A 15,872-nucleotide genomic window follows, 5' to 3' on the forward strand; every position below is an offset into this window, starting at 1 on the left:
AGCAGGAAGGTTTATAAGTTGCTATCACAACCTTTGGCTAGCCGATATGGTACATTATATTTGCGCTGCGCCTGCGTGGGCTGAGTTATTCGTACAAGGCCCAAGGAAGTACAAGTGAAGTTTAATTCAAACACGACTCGTCGTCGGGACTTCGTGCGCAGCCGCCACCCACATGGCCGCACGTTCTGCCAGCCCAGTATCCCAATCCAGTCCACTACTCCACTCCCGTTCCCCCAAGTCTAGTAGCCAAAGCATCGCCCGTCGATGGCGTCTCCGCCCCACTCAGTCGAGGTCCGGACCCCCGGCGACTCGCCGCGGCCCACCGCCGCTCTCCTCTCCCCCTCCGTGGCCGCACCCCAGCCCTCCACCGCCTCCCGCCTCCTGCTCCTCCTCACCGCGGCCGTCGCCGCCGCTATGGCCTTTGTCCTGCTCCGCCTGCCCATCACCGTCGTGACCGCGACGTCCACCACCGTGCGTCCGCTCTCCAAGCTCTCCAAGCCCGTGGTGCTGCTCATTTCCTCGGATGGCTTCCGCTTCGGGTACCAGTACAAGGCCCCCCTCCTGCACATCCGCCACCTCTTCGCCAACGGCACATCCGCCGCTGAGGGCCTGATCCCCGTCTTCCCCACGCTCACCTTCCCCAACCACTACTCCATCGTCACCGACCTCTACCCCTCCTCCCACGACATCATCAACAACTACTTCCCCGATCCCATCTTGGGGGACTACTTCACCATGAAAAACCACGATCCCAAGTGGTGGCTCGGGGAGCCACTCTGGGCCACCGCTGCCGCCCAGGGGGTCCTGTCTGCCACATTCTTCTGGCCGGGTTCGGAGGTTACGAAGGGTTCCTGGAACTTCCCCGACAAGTACTGTCGCCACTACAATGGCTCGGTGCCGTTTGAGGAGAGGGTCGACACCATCCTTGGCTATTTTGATCTCCCGCCTAACCAAATGCCATAGTTCCTGACGTTGTACTTTGAGGATCCTGATCACCAGGGGCACCAGGTGGGTCCTGACGATCCTTCAATCACCGATGCGGTCGTACATATCGATGAGATGCTCGGGAGGCTCATTGCTGGTTTGGAGGCTAGGGGAATGTTTGAGGATGTGAACATTATATTGGTAGGTGACCATGGTATGGTTAGGACCTGCGATAGGAAGCTTGTGTTTCTCGAAGAGTTGGCTCCATGGATCGAGTTGAAGTCAGATTGGGTTCTGTCAATGACGCCATTGCTGGCAATCAGGCCGCCGGATGGTGTGTCGCCAGCTGAGGTTGTGGCCAAGATGAATGAGGGGCTTGGATCTGGGAAGGTGAAGAATGGGGAATATTTGAAGACGTACTTAAAATAGGAGTTGCCTACTTGCCTGCATTATTCAGAGAGTTACAGGATCCCGCCAATCATCGGGTTGATTGGGGAAGGGTATATGATCGAGATGAAGCGCTCCAAGAGAAATGAGTGTGGAGGAGCCCATGGGTACGACAATGCCTTCTTCTCAATGAGGACCATATTTGCCGCACATGGACCTCGTTTTTCAGGGTGGTAGAACTGTGCCCTCATTTGAGAATGTGGAGATATACAATGTCATGGCTTCCATTCTCAATTTGAAGCCTGCTCCAAACAATGGTTTAGCTTCTTTCCCTGGCACGATTTTGTTGCCGAACAAATGATCATGGATTGGTTTTGTAGGAGTAAGGGCACATGGATATATGGTGGTGTTCTCATTTGGTTGTTGTTGTACCTCTTAAATTAGACTTCTGCCACATCACTGTATCACTGGTTTAGGAGAGCACAACCAAATGCAGCCCATTACGCTCTTGCGTCTCTAGAAAGGATTGGTCATGTTCACTCAATGGTTACCCAAAATGTGGATAGGTAGTGAGCTGGGCCTGTGTTTCTTCATAGGTAACATAAGTGTATTTTTCACCTTCACTTGTTGGACATGTAACTTAGGTTGCATCATCGTGCTGGGAGTAATCCATTTGAGCTGCATGGGAGTGTATATGAGGTAATTTGTTTAGAATGTGGTACATCCATCAGCCGAGAATCATTCCAGGAGGAAGTGAAGAACCTAAACCCAAAGGTATGTTGTCTATTTTATACCAATTATGTTTATCATTTTAATTGTACATGTTTGACATGAACCCTTTGGATAATGCATTTGCCATACAATAAGTTAAAGTGGATTTTTTGATGTTCCTTTGAAGTTGTTGGCTTATTGTATAATTTGGTATTTGTTGCCTTTGCTTTTGGAATCATTCAGACACGATTCCACTGTAATGACCATTTCGTCAGCTTCTACATTAGATGTTATTGTTGATCCGAAGAACAATACATTTTTATGTAGATGATTGTTGCCACTTTCTACTCAAATTTTAAAGTGGTGTAATGCTTATTCTTTTTTGATTTGAACCGATCATTCTATAGCCCCTGACAACGGACGATTACTGTTTTTGCAGTGGGCTCAAGCTATCGATAGTTTGGAAGTAGGACAACCAGGTTCAGGCAAAAGTTTTGGAATGTAGCAACGACCTGATGGTGATGTTGAGATTGATGAGAAGTTCTGGGAGCAAGATTTTGAAATTCCTAGCTGCCATCAATGTGGTGGAGTGCTAAAGCCTGATGTGAGATTCTGTTCATCCTGATGCTTCTAGGATTAATTTCTTCATGTATATAAGTATGCTCAGTTGAAGTCTGGTAAGCCACACCTAGCCATCTAGGTTTAGTGTTTTTTCTTTAAGCTAATCCGCACCAGGGTGGGGCTGCAATCCCCGTTGTAGGCTTCTATTGTTTTGAGTTAGCAATGTTTAGAGTATGAAAGAAAACACTCAATTCAACTTGTAGTTGTATTTTTCTGTTTCAGTTGGCATATCATCATGAGGATGTGAATTCCACAGGAAAGCCCATGTGATCTTATTGCTCCCTTAGATCTTCCACATTTTTACAGTCTTTCCACCGTGTATCAGCTTGCGACTCAATTTGGTAAGAAACACCTTTCAGATGTGTGCCATATATAATATAGATCAATGTCATATTGATTTTGTTTTTCAGGAAGGATACCAGTATACCACACATTCTGTGGAGGATTCTGAAATTATTTTTGCTTGGTAAGAGTTCTCTGTAGTCTGCTTATTCTACCACTTTGAACCATAATTTTTTTTCCTAAGGAATGTTTGATGGTGTATCGACACTATAGTAGATGCAAACATTTGTCATTTCTAATAGGGAATTATGATGTCCCAGTGAATCCTTATGTATTCCTGCTTGAAGTATAAATCGGAAAAGGTTAGTAACCATGATAGTCATAATTCGAACATACTACAGGAATGGATGCACAAGTATCTTATGAAGAAGAATGAGAAGCAGCAGGCAACGCACTACGGGCGGAGCCGGCGCGGGAGCAGGGCAAGAAGCAGGACGCGAGGATGAGCAAGTCGAGCTTGAGCGGCATCGTGGCAGAGGCGGAGGCGCATCAGTGCGTGAACGCGCGCGCGGACGACTTCATCAACAAGTTCAGGCAGCAGCTACAGCTACAACGACTAAACTCGCTGCTCAACTACAAGGAGGTGCTCAACCGCGACGGTGGCAAGCAGTAGCCGCAGCGTTCCATGGATTCCAAGATTATGCATCTTAATTCAGAGGTAATCAACTAAAAGAATCAAATATGATAGGGTCCTTAGTACCCCTTAATTATTTACACATATTTAACTACAAAAGTATTCGAGTTGCTGATGAGGCAGCAATGTTATTGCTCTTAGTTTTTTTTCGTGGATCATGGCTAATATTACACATTCCATGGATTCCAAACTTTTCTTTGTGAGTTCTATTATTCAAAAAATGTGAGTTTAAATGGCTATAAAGAATACCACAATACCATGTTAATACCTTATGCTTTTGTGATTAATGTTACTAACCTTAGGATTGACAAATGATGATTAGTCCCTAAGGACTATATAATATATATATAGGCAGTAGACCTGGGCCTAATGGGCCTTAACACCCCTCCTCAAACTCAATGTGGAAATGGAGGATCTGAAGCATTGAGTTTGATCAAGTGGAACTGATGTTGTGCTCTTGTTTGTGCTTTGGTGAAGAAATCTGCTCATTGAGATTCTGAGGGTACATATTGAAGATCAATAGTCTTCTGCTGACAATGAGACCGAGTAAATGATGCATCAACACCAATGTGTTTAGTAAGTTCATGCTTCACTGGATCATGAGAAATCTGTATAGCACTCAAGTTATCACATAACAGAGGTGTAGGAGTGTCACAAGAGACACCAAGATCAGCCAATAGCCAGCGGAGCCAAATAATTTCAGCAGTGGTAGTAGCAAGGGCACGAAGTTCGGCTTCCGCACTGGAACGAGATATGGCCGCTTGCTTCTTGGATTTCCAAGCAATAGGAGAGGATCCAAGAAGAATACAGTAACCAGTAGTAGAACAACGATCAACAGGATCACTTGCCCAAGTGGCATCAGAATACGCATGTAGCCGAAGGGGGCTATCAAAAGCATAGAGTAAACATCTGGATCGTGTCCCACGTAAATATCGAAGCACCCGAAGCAAATGACCATAATGAACTGAAGTTGGTGTAGATACAAATTGACTCAACATATGAACAGCATGAGCAATATCAGGTCTGGTGATGGTGAGATAAACAAGACTACCCACAATATGACGATATCGAGTGGGGTCTGCTAGAGGTGTCCCATCCTTCGGACGAAGTTTTAAATGAATATCCATTGGTGTTGCAGCTGTGCGAGTATCAGTAATTCCAGAGCGATCAAGAAGGTCTTGTATATACTTGGACTGCGACAGGTAAAAACCTTTTGGAGTCTGCTGAACTTCAATGCCCAAGAAATAGCTAAGTGGACCCAAATCAGACATCTGAAATTCCTTACTAAGATGCTGCTTGACATGAGAAATATGTTCTGAGTTATCGCCTGTAATCAGCATATCATCCACATATAATAGAAGTAAAGTGCGGCCTTTTGGAGAGACATGAACGAACAATGCAGGATCATGTTCACTAGAAGAAAAACCAGCAGCTGTGATGGCAGAGATGAATCTCTCAAACCAAGCACGAGGAGCTTGTTTCAGCCCATACAATGCACGACGAAGACGACAAACGTGCCCTGATGGAGTATCAACCCCCGAAGGAGGATGCATATAAACTTCTTCATGTAGATCACCATTGAGAAAAGCATTCTTAACATCCATCTGGGAGATAGTCCAAGAAGATGAGGCTGCAACTGCAATCAAGGTTCGAACAGTAGTCATATGTGCAACAGGTGCAAAAGTCTCATCATAATCAAGTCCTTGAGTCTGTTGGAAACCACGAGCCACAAGACGAGCTTTATACCTCTCAATGGAACCATCGGATTTTGTTTTAACTTTGAAGACCCATTTACATGTGATAGGAACAACATGTGAGGGTAAAGGAACAATATCCCATGTACCAGTGCGTTCAAGAGCAGCCAATTCATCAATCATTGCTAGCTGCCACTCAAGAATCCCAGAAGCTTCCTGATAAGTAGTGGGTTCAACAATTGCCACAGCAGTCCGAGGGAAACCATAACGATCTGGAGGTTCAATAGTACCACGATCACGAAGACGATATCCCTGATTAAAAACATCATTAGACTCAGAGTTGTTAGTACAAGACTCAGGTACAGGATCAGTATCAGGACCGGCCGTAGGGATAGAGCGGGAACGACGAATGTAGGTTTGGATGATAGGTGGTTTGGAAGAGAAAGAGGTGGATGACGTGGAGGTGGAAGGTGGTGTTATGGGAATGAGAATATCAGATGTGGATGTAGAAGATGATGGTTCAGATGGAGGAATGGAAGGAAGACACATGAAAGAAGTAGATTCTGTGGGATAATAGGTGGAGTGAGTAGACTGGTTGTGAAAGAAGGGGCGATTTTCATTGAAACTCACATCTCTAGAAATCCGAATACGACGAGTAGATGGATCATAACAACGATAGCCTTTGTGTTCAGGACTGTATCCAAGGAATACACACTCTACAGATTGAGCAGTCAATTTAGTCCGCTCACGTGGTGGTAACAAGACATAGCATATACATCCAAACACTCGAAGATGATCATATCGTGGAGAAGTCCCAAAAAGAACTTCACCCGGTGATTTACCAGAAAGTTTTGATGAAGGTTGTCTATTAATGAGATACACGGCAGTGGAAACAGCTTCACTCCAAAAGTGTGAAGGCACAAAAGAAGATATCAAAAGAGTACGAGCACTCTCAATAATATGACGGTGTTTGCGTTCAGCAACACCATTTTGGGCATGAGCACCAGGACAAGAAAGTTGAGCTAGAGTACCCTCTATGGTCAATATCTGGCGAAAATGATCAGATAGGAATTCACCACCAGAATCTGAACGAAAAACTTTAATAGTAGCAGAAAACTGGGTGTGAACCATGCGAGTGAAGGACTTGTAAATAGAAGGCAATTCCGAGCGACATTTCATGAAGTAAAGCCAAGTATAACGAGAATGATCATCAATAAAAATGACATAATATTTATGACCACCTTTAGAAACAAACGGAGCTGGACCCCAAACATCAGAGTGAATTAGATCAAAAGGTTTAGCAGAATGGGAATTACTAGTAAAATATGGAAGTTGTATTTGTTTTCCAAGATGACAACCTTTACAATGAAAACTAGACTCAACATGAGTAGAGCCTAAACATCCTGACTTTATTAGAGTAGACAGACGGGATCCACATAAGTGACCTAGACGATGATGCCACTGGGCGAATGACGTCGTGGGGCCCGAAGCAGCGAGCACATGAGGTGTAGTTGTAGGGGATGAAGGAAGGCGCAAGGTGTCCAAGATGTAAAGGCGAGGCGAAGATTTACGGCGACGGCCAGTCCCAATCACATCCCCTGTTTTGCGATCCTGTACAAAACAAGATGAGTCATCAAATCCAACAAAACAATTGTGATCGGTAATTTGACCAACTGATAGTAGATCCATGGATAATTGAGGTACAAAAAATATATTTGGGACAGTATAAGTTGAATCAGAAAGAGAACCCTTGTGGGTGACATGACATAAAGTACCATCAGCAGTCTGAACAGAAGTACCCTCGGTGACAGGTGTAGTAGACGTCAGCCGTGACTTATCAGATGTCACATGAAAGGAAGCTCCAGAATCAAGAACCCAAGATGATGACAAAGCACCAGCAGATGAAGTAGCAGCAACCGCAACTGAGCCTCTAGAAGATGGTCCTGTACCACGACCACGAGTAGCACGACGGACACGAAAATCAGCCAGCTTCTCTGGAAACTTAGCAAAACAGTTCTCAGACCGATGAGTGGTCTTTTGGCAGTGTTCACAAGGCGGAAAGGAAGTGTTCCTAGACCTCTGAGTAGCAGCCAACACACTATGAGAACTCACACCAGTAATAGAGGACATAGACTTCAGACGAGTCTCTTCAGCAAGCAATTCGGACAAAGCCTGAGCCATGGTGAGAGTATCTGAACTGTGAAGGAGCCTTGCACGAAGGGAATCAAATTCAGGTCGAACTCCCATAACAAATCTGTAGGTAAAGAACTTGTCAATGAACTTGTGGGCTGGACAAGGCACAGCGGTACAAGCGGGCACCATGGAGGTCAATGCACTCATAATCCGATCAAAAGCTGAATAATATTCATCAATGGACATATCATGTTGCTCAATCACATGAGTCTGTTGCATAAGGGTATGTAGAAGAGCACCACTATCCTGAACAAATCGATCCTTCAGATGTGACCAGATAGCCTTAGCAGTGGTAAATTTGGACAGACTCATAATCATAGTTGGTTTAGTGCTGTTGACCATTGCAGCCATTACCTTGCCATCATTTATCTGCCAAGTCTTGATTGCAGCAGCATTGCTTCTATCAGCTGCTAAAACTGGAGAATCTTCAGTCAAATGAAATAGTAATCTGTGACCTCTTAATGCAGTCTGGACACAAAAAGCCCATTCTGGATAATTCTGCCCATCAAGCACAATATTGACAACAATAGCGTTGGTCGACATAGTGAATAGCAATAAAATGCTGAAGATTAGCAGATCTGAAAAAAAAACTGGCTTGATGGTACCGAGAGTCCGAGACTGTGCGAAGTCACAGGACAGCAGCAGATCTGACGGGGGCTGCTGCAGCAGATCTGGCCGGGGCTGCAGCAGCAGATCTGACCGGCGCTGCAGACAGTGCACAGGCCTGTGTGCGGCTGATGGCACGCAGGAGTCCGGACGGATCCGTGCAGGAGCCTGCGGGGACAGCGCGCAGGAGACTGCAGCGACAGCAACGGCGCAGCAGACGGGCAGAGATCCGCGCAGAAAGAAGGATCCGCGCAGGGGCAGAGATCCACGCAGAGTGGCGGGGCAGATCCACAACGGTGCAGGCGACCAGCGCAGATGGATGACGCAGAGCAGCGGGGCGGAGATCCGTGCAGGAGATGGCGCCGCAGAAGCCAACGGCGCAGCGCGGAGCGGAGTCCGCGCAGGAGCCGCCGCAGAAGCCGACGGCGCAGCACGGGGCGGAGTTCGCGCAGGAGCGGCGGCACCGGGTGGCCGCGACAGCAGGCCGCAGCAGCCGACGGCGCAGCGCAGGGCGAAGATCCGCGCGGGCCACAACGCGGGACGGAGATCCGCGCAGAGACGGCGGCGCCGCGACTGCAGCGGAGGATGGGTGGCCGCGACAGATCCGCAGCCGACGGCGCAGCGCAGGGCGGAGATCCGCGCGGGCCGCAGCGCGGGACGGAGATCCGCGCAGGGACGGCGGCGCCGCGACTGCAGCGGAGGATGGGGGGACCGCGACGGCGGCTGAGGATGGAAGGCCGCGACGGCGGACGGCAGCTGAGGATAGGGAGGCCGCGACGGCGTCCGGCGGCTGAGGATGGGAAGGCCGCGACGGCGGCCGGCGGCTGAGGATGGGAAGGCCGCGACGGCGGCTAAAAAATTAGGAAAAACCCTAATCGTAACCTGCTTGTGATAGTCGCCTAGAGGGGGGGTGAATAGGGCGAAACTGAAATTTACAAATATAAACACAACTACAAGCCGGGGTTAGCGTTAGTAATAAGGAATGAGTCTGCAAGAGAGGGCGCAAAACAAATCCCAAGCGAATAAGCAAGTGAGACACGGAGATTTGTTTTACCGAGGTTCGGTTCTTGCAAACCTACTCCCCGTTGAGGAGGCCACAAAGGCCGGGTCTCTTTCAACCCTTCCCTCTCTCAAACGATCCACGGATCGAGTGAGCTTCTCTTCTCAAATCAAAGCCGGGAACAAAACTTCCCCGCAAGGGCCACCACACAATTGGTGCCTCTTGCCTTGATTACAATGGAGTTTTGATCTCAAGAACAAGTGAGAAAGAAAAGAAGCAATCCAAGCGCAAGAGCTCAAATGAACACGGCAAATCACTCTCTCTAGTCACTAGGGCTTTGTGATGAATTGGAGAGGATTTGATCTCTTTGTATGTGTCTAGAATTGAATGCCTAGCTCTTGTAAGTGGTTGGGAAGTGGAAAACTTGGATACAATGAATGGTGGGGTGGTTGGGGTATTTATAGCCCCAACCACCAAATGTGGCCGTTGGGAGGCTGTCTGCTCGATGGCGCACCGGACAGTCCGGTGCACACCGGACAGTCCGGTGCCCCCTGCCACGTCATCACTGCCGTTGGATTCTAGCCGTTGGAGCTTCTGACTTGTGGGCCCGCCTGGGTGTCCGGTGCACACCGGACATGTACTGTTTGATGTCCGGTGCACCGGTATGGGCGTGCCTGACGTCTGCGCGCGCTGCGCGCGCAATAAATGCACCGCAGGGAGCTGTTGGCGCTGCAGGGAGCCGTTGCTCCGCTGGCACACCGGACAGTCCGGTGCACACCGGACAGTCCGGTGAATTTTAGCGGAGCGGCTGCCGCGCGAACCCGAGGCTGGCGAGTTCCTGAGGCCGACCTTCCTTGGCGCACCGGACACTGTCCGGTGTACACCGGACAGTCCGGTGAATTATAGCCGAGTCGCCTTGGAAATTCCCGAAGGTGGCGAGTTTGAGTCTGAGTCCCCTGGTGCACTGGACAGGTACTGTTCACTGTCCGGTGGCACACCGGACAGTCCGGTGCGCCAGACCAGAGGTGCCTTCGGTTGCCCCTTTGCTCCTTTGTTGAATCCAAAACTTGGTCTTTTTATTGGCTGAGTGTGAACCTTTTACACCTGTATACACTATACACTTGGGCAAACAAGTTAGTCCAAAGATTTGTGTTGGGCAATTCAACCACCAAAATTATATAGGAACTAGGTGTAAGCCTAATTCCCTTTCAATCTCCCCCTTTTTGGTGATTGATGCCAACACAAACCAAAGCAAGTATAGAAGTGCATAATTGAACTAGTTTGCATGATGTAAGTGTAAAGGTTGCTTGGAATTGAGCCAATATAACTACTTACAAGATATGCATGGAATGTTTCTTTCTTTATTTAGCATTTTGGACCACGTTTGCACCACATGTTTTGTTTTTGCAAATTCTTTTGTAATTCCATTTCAAAGATCTTTTGCAAATAGTCAAAGGTGAGTGAATAAGATTTTGCAAAGCATTTTCAAGATTTTGAAGTTTTCTCCCCCTGTTCCAAATGCTTTTCCTTTGACTAAACAAAACTCCCCCTAAATTAAATCCTCCTCTTAGTGTTCAAGAGGGTTTTGATATACCATTTTGAAATACTACTTTCTCCCCCTTTTGAACACAACAGGATCCCAATTGATAAATACTTCTTGAAAAACACTAAGTTGTTGAATTTTGGTGGTGGTGCGGTCCTTTTGCTTTGGGCTCCTTTCTCCCCCTTTTTGGCATGAATCGCCAAAAACGGAATCATTAGAGCCCTCGAAGTAGTTTCTTCCCCTTTGGTCATAAACAAATGAGTTAGGATTATACCAAAGACGAAGTCCTTTTGCTTTCTCCCCCAAGGATGGAGAGTTGCTTGGAGTGATGGCGAAGTATGAGTTACGGAGTGGAAGCCTTTGTCGTCGCCGAAGACTCCAATTTCCTTTCAATATACCTATGACTTGGTTTGAAATAGACTTGAAAACACATTAGTCATAGCATGTAAAAGAGATATGATCAAAGGTATAGAAATGAGCTATGTGTGCAATCTAGCAAAAGAAGTTGCGAGAATCAAGAATATTGAGCTCATGCCTAAGTTTGGTAAAAGTTTGTTCATCAAGAGGCTAGGTAAAGATATCGGCTAATTGATCTTTAGTGTTAATATAAGAAATCTCGATATCTCCCTTTTGTTGGTGATCCCTAAGAAAGTGATACCGAATGGCTATGTGCTTAGTGCGGCTATGCTCGACGGGATTGTCGGCCATTTTGATTGCACTCTCATTATCACATAGCAAAGGGACTTTGGTTAATTTGTAACCGTAGTCCTGCAGGGTTTGCCTCATCCAAAGTAGTTGCGCGCAACAATGACCTGCGGCAATGTACTCGGCTTCGGCGGTGGAAAGAGCGACCGAATTTTGCTTCTTTGAAGCCCAAGACACCAAGGATCTTCCCAAGAACTGGCAAGTCCCCGATGTGCTCTTCCTATTGATTTTGCACCCCGCCCAATCGGCATCCGAATAACCAATCAAATCAAATGTGGATCCCCTAGGATACCAAAGCCCAAACTTAGAAGTATAAGCCAAATATCTCAAGATTCGTTTCACGGCCGTAAGGTGAGCTTCCTTAGGGTCGGCTTGGAATCTTGCACACATGCATACGGAAAGCATAATATCCGGTCGAGATGCACATAAGTAGAGTAAAGAACCTATCATCGACCGGTATACCTTTTGATCCACGGACTTACCTCCCGTGTCGAGGTCGAGATGCCCATTGGTTCCCATGGGTGTCTTGATGGGCTTGGCATCCTTCATCCCAAACTTGTTTAGAATGTCTTGAGTATACTTCGTTTGGCTAATGAAGGTGCCCTCTTGGAGTTGCTTCACTTGGAATCCTAGGAAATACTTCAACTCCCCCATCATAGACATCTCGAATTTCTGTGTCATAATCCTACTAAACTCTTCACATGTAGACTCGTTAGTAGACCCAAATATAATATCATCAACATAAATTTGGCATACAAACAAGTCATTTTCAAGAGTTTTAGTAAAGAGTGTAGGATCGGCCTTGCCGACTTTGAAGCCATTTGCAATAAGGAAATCTCTAAGGCATTCATACCATGCTCTTGGGGCTTGCTTGAGCCCATAAAGCGCCTTAGAGAGCCTATAAACATGATTAGGATACTCACTGTCTTCAAAGCCGGGAGGTTGCTCAACATAGACCTCTTCCTTGATTGGTCCGTTGAGGAAGGCACTCTTCACGTCCATTTGATAAAGCTTAAAGCCATGGTAAGTAGCATAGGCCAATAATATGCGAATTGACTCAAGCCTAGCTACGGGTGCATAGGTTTCACCGAAATCCAAACCTTCGACTTGTGAATACCCTTTGGCCACGAGTCGAGCTTTATTCCTTGTCACCACACCATGCTCATCTTGCTTGTTGCGGAAGACCCATTTGGTTCCTACAACATTTTGGTTAGGACGTGGAACCAAATGCCATACCTCGTTCCTTGTGAAATTGTTGAGCTCCTCTTGCATTGCCACCACCCAATCCGAATCTTGAAGTGCTTCCTCTATCCTATGTGGCTCAATAGAGGAAACAAAAGAGTAATGTTCACAAAAATGTGCAACACGAGATCGAGTGGTTACCCCCTTATGAATGTCGCCGAGGATGGTGTCGACGGGGTGATCTCGTTGGATTGCTTGGTGGACTCTTGGGTGTGGCGGCCTTGGTTCTTGCTCATCCTCCTTTTCTTGATTATTTGCATCTCCCCCTTGATCGTTGCCATCATCTTGAGGTGGCTCATTTGATTGATCTTCTTCTTCATCGATTTGAGCCTCTTCCTCATCTTGAGTTGGTGGAGATGCTTGCATGGAGGAGGATGGTTGATCTTGTGCATGTGGAGGCTCTTCGGATTCCTTAGGACATACATCCCCAATGGACATGTTCCTTAGCGCTATGCATGGAGCCTGTTCTTCACCTATCTCATCAAGATCGACTTGCTCTACTTGAGAGCCGTTAGTTTCATCAAACACAACGTCACATGAGACTTCAACTAGTCCAGTGGACTTGTTAAAGACTCTATATGCCCTTGTGTTTGAGTCATAACCAAGTAAAAAGCCTTCTACAGTCTTAGGAGCAAATTTAGATTTTCTACTTCTTTTAACAAGAATAAAGCATTTGCTACCAAAGACTCTAAAATATGAAATGTTGGGCTTTTTACCGGTTAGGAGTTCATATGATGTCTTCTTGAGGATTCGGTGTAGATATAACCGGTTGATGGCGTAGCAAGCGGTGTTGACTGCCTCCGCCCAAAACCGATCCGAAGTTTTGTACTCATCAAGCATGGTCCTTGCCATGTCCAATAGAGTTCTATTCTTCCTCTCCACTACACCATTTTGTTGTGGCGTGTAGGGAGAAGAGAACTCATGCTTGATGCCCTCCTCCTCAAGGAAGCCTTCAATTTGAGAGTTCTTGAACTCCGTCCCGTTGTCGCTTCTTATTTTCTTGATCCTTAAGTCAAACTCATTTTGAGCCCGTCTCAAGAATCCCTTTAAGGTCTCTTGGGTTTGAGATTTTTCCTGTAAAAAGAATACCCAAGTGAAGCGAGAATAATCATCCATAATAACTAGACAGTACTTACTCCCGCCGATGCTTATGTAAGCGATCGGGCCGAATAGATCCATGTGTAGGAGCTCCAGTGGCCTGTCAGTCGTCATTATGTTCTTGTGTGGATGATGATTCCCAACTTGCTTCCCTGCTTGGCATGCGCTACAAATCCTGTCTTTCTCAAAATGAACATTCGTTAATCCTAAAATGTGCTCTCCCTTTAGAAGCTTATGAAGATTCTTCATCCCAACATGGGCTAGTCGGCGGTGCCAGAGCCAACCCATGTTAGTCTTAGCAATTAAGCATGTGTCGAGTTCAGCTCTATCAAAATCTACTAAGTATAGCTGACCCTCTAACACACCCTTAAATGCTATTGAATCATCACTTCTTCTAAAGACAGTGACACCTACCTCAGTAAAAAGACAGTTGTAGCCCATTTGACACAATTGGGAAACAGAAAGCAAGTTGTAATCTAATGAATCAACAAGAAAAACATTGGAAATAGTATGGTCAGGTGATATAGCAATTTTACCCAATCCTTTGACCAAACCTTGATTTCCATCCCCGAAAGTGATAGCTCGTTGGGGATCTTGGTTTTTCTCATATGAGGAGAACATCCTTTTCTCCCCGGTCATGTGGTTTGTGCACCCGCTGTCGAGTATCCAACTTGAGCCCCCAGATGCATAAACCTACAAAACAAATTTAGTTCTTGACTTTAGGTACCCAAATGGTTTTGGGTCCTTTGGCATTAGACACAAGAACTTTGGGTACCCAAACACAAGTCTTTGACCCCTTGTGCTTGCCCCCCAACATATTTGGCAACTACTTTGCCGGATTTGTTAGTCAACACATAAGAAGCATCAAAAGTCTTAAATGAAATATCATGATCATTTGATGCACTAGGAGTTTTCTTTCTAGGCAACTTAGCACGGGTTAGTTGCCTAGAGCTAGATGTCTCACCCTTATACATGAAAGCATGATTAGGGCCAGAGTGAGACTTCCTAGAATGAATTCTCCTAATTTTGCTCTCGGGATAACCGACAGGGTATAAAATGTAACCCTCGTTATCCTGAGGCATGGGAGCCTTACCCTTAACAAAATTTGACAATCTTTTAGGAGGGGCACTAATTTTGACATTGTCTCCCCTTTGGAAGCCAATGCCATCCTTAATGCCCGGGCGTCTCCCATTATAAAGCATGCTACGAGCAAATTTAAATTTCTCATTTTCTAAGTTGTGCTCGGCAATTTTAGCATCTAGTTTTGCTATATGATCATTTTGTTGTTTAATTAAAGCCATATGATCATGAATAGCATTAATATCAACATCTCTACATCTAGTACAAATAGATACATGCTCAACAATAGATGTAGAGGGTTTGCAAGAATTAAGTTCAACAATCTTAGCATGAAGAATATCATTCTTATCTCTAAGATCGGAAATAGTAGTATTGCAAACATCAAAATCCTTAGCCTTAGCAAGCAATTTTTCATTTTCATTTCTAAGGCTAGCAAGAGAAACATTCAATTCATCAATCTTAGCAAGCAAGTCAACATTATCATCTCTAAGATTGGGAATTGAAACATTACAAACATGTGAATCAACCTTAGCATTTAAAATGGCATTTTCATTTCTAAGGTTGTCAATCATCTCATGACAAGTGCTTAGCTCACTAGATAATTTTTCACATTTCTCAATTTCAAGAGCATAAGCCTTTTTAACCTTAACATGTTTTTTGTTTTCTTTAATTAGACAATCCTCTTGGGAATCCAAAAGGTCATCCTTTTCATGAATAGCACTAACCAATTCATTCAATTTTTCCTTTTGAGCTATGTTAAGGTTGGCAAAAAGGGAACGCAAATTATCCTCCTCATCACTAGCATTATCATCACTAGAGGATTCATATTTAGTGGAGGAGTTAGATTTAACCTTTTTCCGTTTGCCGTCCTTTGCCATGAGGCACTTGTGGCCGACGTTGGGGAAGAGGAGTCCCTTGGTGACGGCGATGTTGGCGGCGTCCTCGTCGTCGGAGGAGTCGCTTGAGCTTTCGTCGGAATCCCATTCCCGACAAACATGGGCATCGCCGCCCTTCTTCTTGTAGTACCTTTTCTTCTCCTTTCTTCTCCCCTTCTTGTCGTCGCCTCGGTCACTGTCGCTAGATATAGGACAT

The 15,872-nt window shown here is 45.9% G+C and overlaps 1 protein-coding gene and 1 pseudogene across 1 annotated transcript in view; one reads left to right on the forward strand and one right to left on the reverse strand.

Annotated features, from left to right (window-relative positions):
• The first annotated feature begins 258 nt into the window (after positions 1-258).
• LOC103653378 (ectonucleotide pyrophosphatase/phosphodiesterase family member 1-like) lies at positions 259-1,672 on the forward strand (annotated as a pseudogene).
• Positions 1,673-6,508: 4,836 nt separating this feature from the next.
• LOC109945745 (uncharacterized) overlaps positions 6,509-15,872 on the reverse strand; it is a 53,776-nt gene continuing 44,412 nt past the window's right edge. The window contains exons 2-3 of the mRNA XM_020552089.1: positions 7,089-8,963; positions 6,509-6,924 (exon numbers count right to left, since the gene is read on the reverse strand). Coding sequence (XP_020407678.1) covers positions 6,881-6,924; positions 7,089-8,963 — 1,919 coding nt within the window. The 3' untranslated portion in view covers positions 6,509-6,880. The remainder of the gene's footprint in view (positions 6,925-7,088; positions 8,964-15,872) is intronic.

Source organism: Zea mays, chromosome 4, assembly GCF_902167145.1.
Source record: "Zea mays cultivar B73 chromosome 4, Zm-B73-REFERENCE-NAM-5.0, whole genome shotgun sequence".
In the NCBI taxonomy this organism is placed as follows: Eukaryota; Viridiplantae; Streptophyta; class Magnoliopsida; order Poales; family Poaceae; genus Zea; species Zea mays.